This window comes from Cyprinus carpio, chromosome A7 (assembly GCF_018340385.1).
Source record: "Cyprinus carpio isolate SPL01 chromosome A7, ASM1834038v1, whole genome shotgun sequence".
NCBI lineage: Eukaryota > Metazoa > Chordata > Actinopteri > Cypriniformes > Cyprinidae > Cyprinus > Cyprinus carpio.
The window spans coordinates 3,711,638-3,723,016 of record NC_056578.1 but is presented as its reverse complement, the minus strand read 5'-3'; the positions used below and the strand labels follow the sequence as shown (position 1 = coordinate 3,723,016).

Sequence of the window (11,379 nt, the reverse complement as noted above, 5' to 3'; positions counted from 1 at the left end):
GCCCTTAAAAACACCATCAGACCCACTCAAGGACACCTGAAGAGTGGTTGCTATGGGTAACCAGGCCAAAAGAGTGTGTGTGTGTGTGTGTGTGTGTGTGTGTGTGTGGGGTTTCACACGGAGCTCGAAACGAGGACTATTAGATAATAGTGGACCATCATATTACTGTATTCAGAATAACACGCGCAGTGACACAGAAGTCAGGAACAACTATTAATCACAACTATATCTGCTGTGGAGGACCTTCAAATGAAGGTATGGAGTGATGGGACACACACACACATGCAGCAATCCTTCAGAATCGACCCTGAAACAAACACAAAGAGCTTCTCTGCAGCACTGAAGGTGTTTCTGTCAAACTCTCTGTAATGACAAGGACAAAATCAAGCAGCTGAAACCCGCTGGACTCGATCCAGAGAAAGACTCGCCGCAAATCTAAATAATGAACGAGACTTCTGACCAAAACAGACCATCTTCTCCAGAGAGCTCTCTGAGCATTGATTCAGTTTAGTGAATCAGCTGTTTAGGAGCCTGATTCATTATCATTCATCAGTTTGAGAAGAAGCAGAATTTATTCCATCAAGAAAAACTCTAGTTTTGTGTGTGTGTGTGTGTGTGAGAGAGAGAGAGAGAGAGAGAGAGATTATCAGGTTGAGTCTGGACAAGACAGATTGAATCAGTGACTCATAAACACACACATTCACACACAGCATCGATCATGACACTCTCCATCAACGTCTGTTCATTAATCAACAGAAGTAAACAGAAGAAGTGCTCCCCTCGTCACTGTGTAAACGAGTGTGTGTCTGTGAAGAACATCCTCTCAGATTCACACACATTCAGAGTGTCCAACAGCCCTGACTGTGGACCGCATGATCAATATCCATCAATACTGACCTTGAACCTCCGCTGAGCATCTGAACACACACCATCAGTCCTTCAGATGAGCCGCTGCTCATTAACATAGAGACTCGAACATCAGACATTTCTATGATCTTCTGCTCGTGTGTTCAGCTGCTCTCACTAGCAAACACACATCTCAGCCAAAAATCTAAACTGCAGAAATAACAGCAATAATGCTTTACTGACAGTCACACTGGAACTAAACCGGATCCTCACGTTCTCCAGCATCATCTGAGCTTCAGTGCTTCACCTTTAATTCAGAATGATAATCACCGCTCAAACAGATCGACGCTGACACGAGCCCATCTCACGTGACACTGCCAGCACATCCAGACCCAGAGGGAGACAAGCGGAGGCCATCAGATCTTCTGAAGAGTGTTAATCACAGCAGCCGTGTGTGAGAGCGAGAGACACGCTGAACACACACCGGCACGACTGCAGAGGGTGATGAAATATCTCCCAGGATCCTCACCGAGAGGCCGGCTCCTTGTGGACTTGCATCAGCAAACGCAGCAGAAACAGCGCCCAAGGACACGAGCAGCCGAAGCCAAACTGCACTGACAGACAGCACTGCAAACACCGGCCTGGACCGTCAGGAAGAGCCTGGGATGATACCGAAACTACATCACCGGCCAGCTCTACTCTGCTAAACTGTCAGTATAAATGTATATTTGTAAATAGAAGGCATCAAGAGATATTATAAACATCAACATCATGGTTTTCTGTAAACCCAGCTTTCAGAACATTCTGGCAACGTTCTCTTATGAAGAAATGTTTTTTTTTACAGAAAAGACTCATTCAAAGTTATCTGGTCTTTAATAATGTTCTCAAAACATTAGCAGGAATAAAAAAAGAACATTCATACATCAGAATGTTTTCTATCTGAAATGTTTTATTTTCTATGATGTTTGAAAAATGATACTTAATGATTATAAAATGGAATGTTTCCTTTTTCTTTTTGAACATATTTTTGGGGGAAGCTGCTTTGAAAGAGTGTGTATTGTGAAAAGCTCAATACAAATGAATTTGACTATTAAACACTTCAATCAGAGGAAGAGTTCAACTAAAAATCCCAAACGTGTATGACTTTACCAAAGGAGACATCTAGCAGAAAGTTCACGCTGCTCTTTCCAGACCCTAATGAACTCCAGAAATGATCATAAAAGCACCATACATCTATATAAATAAACTAAACTAAACTAAACATTAATAAACCATTCAGCAGCAGACATGTCAGTTCAGTTCTGAACGACAGCAGACTCACGAAGGACTCCTGAATCATTCTTACATCAGCTGTCTGAATCTCCTGGAACGTAAAACAGAGGGAGATATTCATGAGGTGCTTCAACACTTTCGTCAGCCGTGTGGGATTGATGCTGTCGTCAATAAAACACACACAGACGTATAAAGGGGCCGGGCATGCAGGTGGAGTTATGGGTAGCGGTGGTTTGGACACATCACACCCTGAATGCTGAAATGACTGATTGATCTGCTACTCACGACGATGTTCAGTTCTCAAAATGCATCGACCATCATCAGTTCTCAAGTGATTTGTAACGTCAAACCTGTTGTGAATGAGAACTGTGAGGTTCTGCTGCAGAAAAAAAGTCATAGGGGTTTGTTTTTGGATGATTCTGTCAGGAGACGGCTGCGGTCAGACACCCGCTGAACTGGAAACACCATCAACACGAGGTTTTCAGGGTGTTTACACGAGGGGGACAGACACTCTGCTCCAGCGAACATTCCAGCAGACGATCTCAGAGAATTATCATTTTTATCTGTCTCAAGCTGTTTTCTAGTCTTCGCTCTCCCTGAGGCTTCCGATGAACGTTCACCCGGAGCCGAGCGCGAGCTGACAGACTCCAGCGCATTTAGTTAATTATGCAAGTTCAAATAGCTGTGTACACGAAAGATGCAAGAGAACGGCACTCTGATTACACATGCAATGACTAGAGAGAGCACACGCTCAAAAATCACCTTGCAAAAGGGGGCAATGAAGCGAAGCCGTAGAAGAAGAACCTCAGTTCTTAAAAAGTAGTATGAGGAACATTTTAATCTTTAGTGCTTCCACAGATGTTAAAGGTTCTCCATGGAACCACTGATGCCACTAAAGAAAGTTTATTTTTAACAGTAGAACTCTGTAGAAATCATGTGACGGTTCAGAACAGAATACATGAGGTGAGAAAGAACAGAGGAACAACTATAGAGACCCAATGGAGGACATCTCAGAGAGAGTCGAATAAATTCAGACAAAACTTGACAAGCGCTCATTCCAGTGTTGCTGTGAGGAGTCTCCATTCACATCACACATTAGCATTGAACTGCATTTGGAACTGACAGACTCTACAGTGAAGCTTCTACAGCGGTTCCACAGCTCAAGCTCAATGTGCAGCACAAAGGAAGATTATTCCTTACATAAATCTGGATTTACAGCCGTGGGCCAGAATTCGCTGTCACTGAGCTCACAGAAGTCCGGTTTTCATGGCTTCCTGTAGCTCAAACTGTAGATCAGTGGTTCCCGACCCTGTTCCCGGAGGCCCCTCAACACTGCACACAGAACTCACAGAAACAGGGTGGGAACCATTGCTGAAGATCACGGCGCTCGCAGCACCAAGGTCATGGGGGTTCCCGGGGATTGCATGAATCGAAAAACATTTGAATGTTATAAAAGTTGCTTTGGATAAAAGCATCTACTAAAAGCATAAATGTAAATGTTCAGGAAGTCACTAATAATTCAAAGTGCATTAATTCACTGGCCGCTGGAGAACAAGCCTTTACTGAGCCAAAACTGAACCGTGAGATCACACCTTCCTACGTGGGGAACACATCATACTGGCACCTACCGTGGCTTCCCCTCGTCAGGAAGGGCATCCGGTTGATGGCGATTGGCACGGTGCCGTGTTTGTTGTGGAAATGGTGAACGTGATGCGTTGTGCTCAGACTTGACGATACTCTGGCGGAGACCGCTGGGCCCGGGAAGGCGAGTAGCGCCAGGGACAGAACCAGCCGCCATAACCCGGACACGCTGGTCCAGAAGACCCGGGGCGGAGCGACAGCTGGGGCTCGTGGGTAAAGCACTAATCCACTGGACAGAAGCAAAGCCCTGAGGGCAGAAGAGAAAAGGGGAGGGGCCTCCATGCCACGCCTCCTCACGTGACAAAAACAGGAAGACATTTCAGGCCGAGCCGGTATCCATGGTTTCTAGATTCCCGCAGCTGGGAAAAATGCCTCAATCATGTGGAATCAAAAAGATCTTGGTTGTTAAGGATAGTAAAAACTGCAAAAAATAAAAAATAAAAATAAAAAATCAGAAGACAATTCCAATTTCCACGATGCAATCCAAGGGTCAGGACAACTACCCTTCAAAAACTGCAATAATAATCATCCAAAACTGCCAGTTTAAGCTGACTAATAAACTAAAACGCTATAAACCTCTAGTTAGATCTACATTGAAACTCAAAACCAAAGAAAAGCCTCAACCAAACTAGAATCCTCCCAAATCTGGTGAGTTGATCCTCAAGTTTGCCAAGAGGTTATCCATCTAAAGTCCAGAACACTAGTGACGAGACACACGCCATCCTGGAGAACTCCAACAGACGGAGGAATCTTAAATTAAAAACGAATGGAAGAAAAACAGAGAATGAGCTTCCCAAGGGACGGTTGGAGAAACAAGACGCAGAGCGACGCTGGTCCAGTCGACAGATTCTTCTAAACCTCCAGAGACACAAGACGTGAGCTGGAGTGAGGGACGAACCAAAATAAATCAAGCAAGAGGGACTCCAGCCTCCGAGACGGCACTCGGGACGGAAAGAGGAAAACAACGATCCGGCCGTCTCTTCTCAGCTTCATCACCGAATTCGGCCGCTCCTCTTCCCTACGATCCCCGTCTGTTTCTGCAGGTCTGATTAACTTTATCTCCCTGTCTGGGTGAATCCGTTCTCTCCATTCCTGCTCAGTCCCAGTGTCATGCAGCGGAGAGAGCTGTCTGCTTCAGAGAGAGAAGGTCTCATGCTAATGAAACGGGCTCTGCAGCATCACGGACTCCATCCTCTCTCTGATCTCTCGGTTAGAGACGGCAGTGACGTGGAGAGAGAGAGAGAGAGAGAGAGAGATGTGGCAGTGCTGAAGCCGAGGAGACGCTCCGCTCGTGTGAAAGCACAGCCTGAGACTGAGAGAGAAAGAGCGAGGCACAGCTGCAGACAAACACAGAGAGAGAGAAATGGAGGAGGTGGGAGGGAGAGAGGGAGTGAGCGAGCGAGAGAGAGAGAGAGAGAGAGAGAGAGAGGGAGGGGGCGCTCAGGGAAACACATGCTGGTTACTGGTTTCTACACTCGATGACTAATTTAGTCACAGTAAAACCTAGTGAAGCATTGTTTCACGTATACATTCACGATCACAGGAAACCAGCGATGTTTCTCCTCTGGAAACACTCCTGTAATCTCACGTGTGTCTCTCACAAGCTCAAGCGCTTCTCATCAGATGATCTGACCACAGTCAGACGTCTGGCCCGGATTTAGCTTCTTCAAATGAAGAATTTTAGAATTTGACACCAAAACTTAAAACTTAGGAATAACTATACAGACATTCTTAAAAAGCAGAACAAAACTTTAACTCAAACTAAAATGAATAAACTGATTAAAAACATTAATAGAAATTACAGTAGTGATACTAAAATAACACTGATGCAACAATACTTGGACATCTAGCCAGGAAGACTCAAGTTAGCCAAAAAGAATCTATGAACAGACCTATTCATGACTAAGAATCAGTTTGATTCAGTGAATCGTTCAGATCCATTACTGACTCATTTATATGTGTGAAGAGAAAACCACCCTGGTTACTTCATGACAGCACACTGTTAAAGTTATGAACTCAATGATCTGAAGAGCTTCTGAACAACAAGCAACTGTGTGATTCATTTTAGAAACGACTGCTCTATCATCGTGTTTCGAGAGAGAACCATTGCCAGAGGTCCATAGAAGCACCGAGAGGCGAAGCTGTGATTCATCTCGACGCAGAGAAGACGACAGATGATGAAGATCTCTGGACGGAGGGAACGGAGGTGGAGATAACGACAGATCTTCTGTCACTGAAGACCACGAGTCTGACCAGGACTGAAAGATCTGACACGTCTCATGAGGGAGAAGATGTGTCTTCTGACTGATGGAAGCATCAAAGAGAACTCAACGAGACGATGGCTGAAGATGAATCAAAAACCATCAAAGCTCAGCGTTTGGCTGGTCATCATGGGTCAGTTAACCCATGCTGGCTGATCAAAACAACACCATCTGACTCTCAGACTGAAATATTCCCTCACAGGAGGTACAGAGACCTCTCCTGAAGAACAAGATTCACCTGCTAAAATAACAAACCTTCTGTTCTGACACGTCATTCAACCTTTAAGAAGCTGCTGCTGTGGAACAAGAGCTAGTTAGTTAGTTAGTGAGTTAGTTAGTTTGTTAGTTAGTTAATCTTGACCTGCCAACGCCAGACGCTATTCTCTGTTTTCATGGGTGCACAGGAACAAACACTGTTTTTCATTAGAAAAAAAAACTAATTACATGGTTAATTTATGAAACAAATGCATGGAGCCGCTCAGCTAAGAATAAACATAAAGGTGTAAATATGAAACGGCACACTGAGCTGTAAAGAGCCGTCATGATACGAGCATGTAGGAGGAGCAGAAGTGGGTTCGGTATACACTTCTGATGCAAATGAATCCCACTTACATCTGAATATGATTCCACACGACTCTACACTGACGCCACAGACACACTGATGACGAGAGAGACGAGCAGATCCTCACGCATGAAGGTCTGAGACGTCTGCAGCTCGTCCTCAGCTTCTGTGAGTTCGGTTTGCCGAGAGCTTTTGAAGTGCGTCTGAGGGGCAGATTTTGGTTGCGCAAGTCGTATCTAATCTTCACCGGATGGGGTCTGGACCTGCTGCCGGTCGCTCACCTGCGTCCCGCCGCAACAAAAGCCAGCAGACACGCAGTCGCTGGGAGCTAACACGATTACACACACCTGATCTGATCTGAACGGCCTTCCCCTTCCATTACACGCTCCGCCAACACGCCAGCAGCCCGGCGGCGGAAACACGCTCGCTTATCACGTCTGTAGCTGCAGATCTGAGTGAGACTATCCTGCAATAAACACATCCAGCTTTAACTCTACATCAGAAGTAATCCAATATCTCATTTATAACCATCAATTCACACGTATGATCTTATTTCAGATGGACAGGGTGAAGAAAAATAAAAATAAAAACAGGGCATGCAGAAAAATAATGATCCTAACAGACAACTTCCTGCATTTAAAAAAAAAAAAAAAAAAAAACCTCAAATAAATAAATTGATAAATAATATTTTTTTTTATAAATTATTGTGTCCCCAAAAGGGGTTTTTGCCAGATTTAACTCACTTCTGAGGGCAAATTTGTCCCCAAAATATGGTAAGTGGACAAACACACATACACACACTCCCGCTCTTACACACTTTCTCTCTCTCCACAGCAAATGTGATTCATTAAAGAAGCAGCCTGCAAAAGTTGATTATTTTCAAGAAATTAACCTTTCGAATGCCTTCAATTACTAATCACACACTTAAAATGCATCTCATTTATGAGGCCATTTGAAGAAACAAACAATTGTGTCTATTTTCTCCTCATTAATTGTGTTTCTTAAAATAGACTCATGAAGATGTTTATTAAAGCAGCTCCACATTTAATCCTAAAGTTTTCTTGAGCAGTTCAGCTGTTTCTACACTCAGAATATCGCGGTAAGAAGCACATTACATCTGTTATTTTATTAGTGCTGTTAGTTCAGTTAACCATCACTAGTACTGGTGCTCATAGTGACCTGGTCAAACCTCTGACACTGAGTATTAAGCTTCAGTGTGTAACTGATCCCGCAGAATATCAGAGAAACACCCTAGTAACTGCATGGCAACACCCTAGCATCCACCCAAAACTCTAACAGCTGAATAACACCCAGAACACCCTAGCAACCGTATAGTAACAACCTATCCCCAGAACACTAACAACAGAATAACACCGTAGCAAACACCCAGAACACCCTAGCAACCGTATAGTAACACCTATAGTAACAACCTATCCCCAGAACTCTAACAACTGAATAACACCGTAGCAAACACCCAGAACACCCTGTCAACCGTATAGTGACAACCTATCCCCAAAACACTAACTACTGAATAACACCGTAGCAAACACCCAGGACACCCTAGCAACCGTATAGTAACAACCTATCCCCAAAAACACTAACTACTGAATAACACCGTAGCAAACACCCAGGACACCCTAGCAACCGTATAGTAACAACCTATCCCCAGAACACTAACTACTGAATAACACCGTAGCAAACACCCAGGACACCCTAGCAACCGTATAGTAACAACCTATCCCCAGAACACTAACTACTGAATAACACCGTAGCAAACACCCAGGACACCCTAGCAACCGTATAGTAACAACCTATCCCCAAAACACTAACTACTGAATAACACCGTAGCAAACACCCAGGACACCCTAGCAAACCGTATAGTAACAACCTATCCCCAAAACACTAACTACTGAATAACACCGTAGCAAACACCCAGGACACCCTAGCAACCGTATAGTAACAACCTATCCCCAAAACACTAACTACTGAATAACACCGTAGCAAACACCCAGGACACCCTAGCAACCGTATAGAAACAACCTATCCCCAAAACACTAACTACTGAATAACACCGTAGCAAACACCCAGGACACCCTAGCAACCATATAGTAACAACCTATCCCCAGAACACTAACAACTGAATAACACCGTAGCAAACACCCAGAACACCCTAGCAACCGTATTCCCAAAACACTAACAACTGAATAACACCGTAGCAAACACCCAGAACACCCTAGCAACCGTATAGTAACAACCTATCCCCAAAACACTAACAACTGAATAACACCGTAGCAAACACCCAGAACACCCTAGCAACCGTATAGAAACAACCAATCCCCAAAACACTAACAACTGAATAACACCGTAGCAAACACCCAGAACACCCTAGCAACCGTATAGTAACAACCAATCCCAGAAACACTAACAACTGAATAACACTGTAGCAAACACCCAGAACACCCTAGCAACCGTATAGTAACAACCTATCCCCAAAACACTAACAACTGAATAACACCGTAGCAAACACCCAGGACACCCTAGCAACCGTATAGTAACAACCTATCCCCAAAACACTAACAACTGAATAACACTGTAGCAAACACCCAGAACACCCTAGCAACCGTATTCCCAAAACACTAACAACTGAATAACACCGTAGCAAACACCCTGGACACCCTAGCAACCATATAGTAACAACCCATCCCCAAAACACTAACAACTGAATAACACCATAGCAAACACCCAGAACACCCTAGCAACCGTATAGTAACAACCAATCCCCAAAACACTAACAACTGAATAACACCGTAGCAAACACCCAGGACACCATAGCAACCGTATAGTAACAACCAATCCCCAAAACACTAACAACTGAATAACACTGTAGCAAACACCCAGAACACCCTAGCAACCCGTATTCCCAAAACACTAACCTAACATAACACCCTAGCAACCACTCAGGACACCCTGTCAACCGTATAGTAACAACCAATCCCCAGAACACTAACAACTGAATGACACCGTAGCAAACACCCAGAACACCCTAGCAACCGTATAGTAACAACCTATCCCCAGAACACTAACAACTGAATAACACCGTAGCAAACACCCAGAACACCCTAGCAACCGTATAGTAACAACCTATCCCCAAAACACTAACAACTGAATAACACCGTAGCAAACACCCAGAACACTCTAGCAACCATATAGTAACAACCAATCCCCAAAACACTAACAACTGAATAACACTGTAGCAAACACCCAGGACACCCTAGCAACCGTATTCCCAAAACACTAACAACTGAATAACACCGTAGCAAACACCCAGAACACCCTAGCAACCGTATAGAAACAACCAATCCCCAAAACACTAACAACTGAATAACACTGTAGCAAACACCCAGAACACCCTAGCAACCGTATTCCCAAAACACTAACAACTGAATAACACCGTAGCAAACACCCAGAACACCCTAGCAACCGTATAGTAACAACCAATCCCAGAAACACTAACAACTGAATAACACTGTAGCAAACACCCAGAACACCCTAGCAACCGTATTCCCAAAACACTAACAACTGAATAACACCCTAGCAACCACTCAGGACACCCTGTCAACCGTATAGTAACAACCAATCCCCAGAACACTAACAACTGAATAACACCGTAGCAAACACCCAGAACACCCTAGCAACCGTATAGTAACAACCAATCCCCAAAACACTAACAACTGAATAACACCCTAGCAACCACCCAGAACACCCTAGCAACCGTATAGTAACAAACTATCCCCAGAATTTTAACAACTGAATAACACCGTAGCAACCACCCAGAACACCCTAGAAACCGTATTGTTACAACCAATCCCCAAAACACTAACAACTGAATAACACTGTAGCAAACACCCAGAACACCCTAGCAACCGTATTCCCAAAACACTAACAACTGAATAACACCATAGCAAACACCCAGGACACCCTAGCAACCGTATAGTAACAAACTATCCCCAGAATTTTAACAACTGAATAACACCGTAGCAACCACCCAGAACACCCTAGCAACCGTATTGTTACAACCTATGGGCCACACATGAGATCACGAGATCTCCAGAGGATCCGATGAGAAACGTCTGAGTCAATCTAAAAAGGCTCTGCTCCTCTCTCAGATCTTCTGACGAATCCAATCAAGCATATCTCCATCCTTCTGTGTCACTTCTTCTTCCATTCCTCATCTTTCACATGGGCTGCTCCTGTCAGCTTACCCACAATCCCCTTCTGCTGGCCTAATGAGCGTCTCTCCTCTAACGAGTTCACAGTAAACGCATCAGACACGGACACACTCATGCAGCAGACAGACGTGTGTGAATAACAATGATCCCAGAGTCAGCTGATGCGGCTGATGCAGCTCAGACGGATGTGTTTCACAGGCACTGCTGCTCATTTGATCGGAGCGTGGGATCTTTAAAACTCCACATCGCCTCTCTCTTTCACAGAGTAGCGTGTTTCTCCGCTGGTTCGGGCTTCTGTCGAGATATTCATTTAAGGTTTTACGGCTCATTCCACATGATCTGCTTCCCTGCGGTGCGTCTGTGATTCTCAGACCACATCTGTAATTGTCTAACATCTCCAGACATGAAGCCCAGATGAAGTTTCTGACCAGTGCTAAAAAAGATCCTGGAGGATGAAGGGAAACATCTCAGCTCAAACTTCAACAAGAGAGAGTGAGAGAGAAAGAGAGAGAGAGAGAGAGAGAGAGAGAAAGAGAGAGAGAGAGAGAGAGAGAGAGAGAGAGAGAGA

The 11,379-nt window shown here is 44.4% G+C and overlaps 1 protein-coding gene across 2 annotated transcripts in view; it reads right to left on the bottom strand.

Annotated features, from left to right (window-relative positions):
• LOC109108042 (neurexin-1-beta-like) overlaps positions 1-5,085 on the bottom strand; it is an 84,193-nt gene extending 79,108 nt beyond the window's left edge. The window contains exon 1 of one of the 2 annotated variants that reach the window (XM_042759339.1): positions 3,747-5,085. In XM_042759339.1, coding sequence (XP_042615273.1) covers positions 3,747-4,077 — 331 coding nt within the window. In that variant the 5' untranslated portion in view covers positions 4,078-5,085. The remainder of the gene's footprint in view (positions 1-3,746) is intronic. The other variant, XM_042759338.1, reaches the window with a different exon arrangement.
• Positions 5,086-11,379: the final 6,294 nt, after the last annotated feature.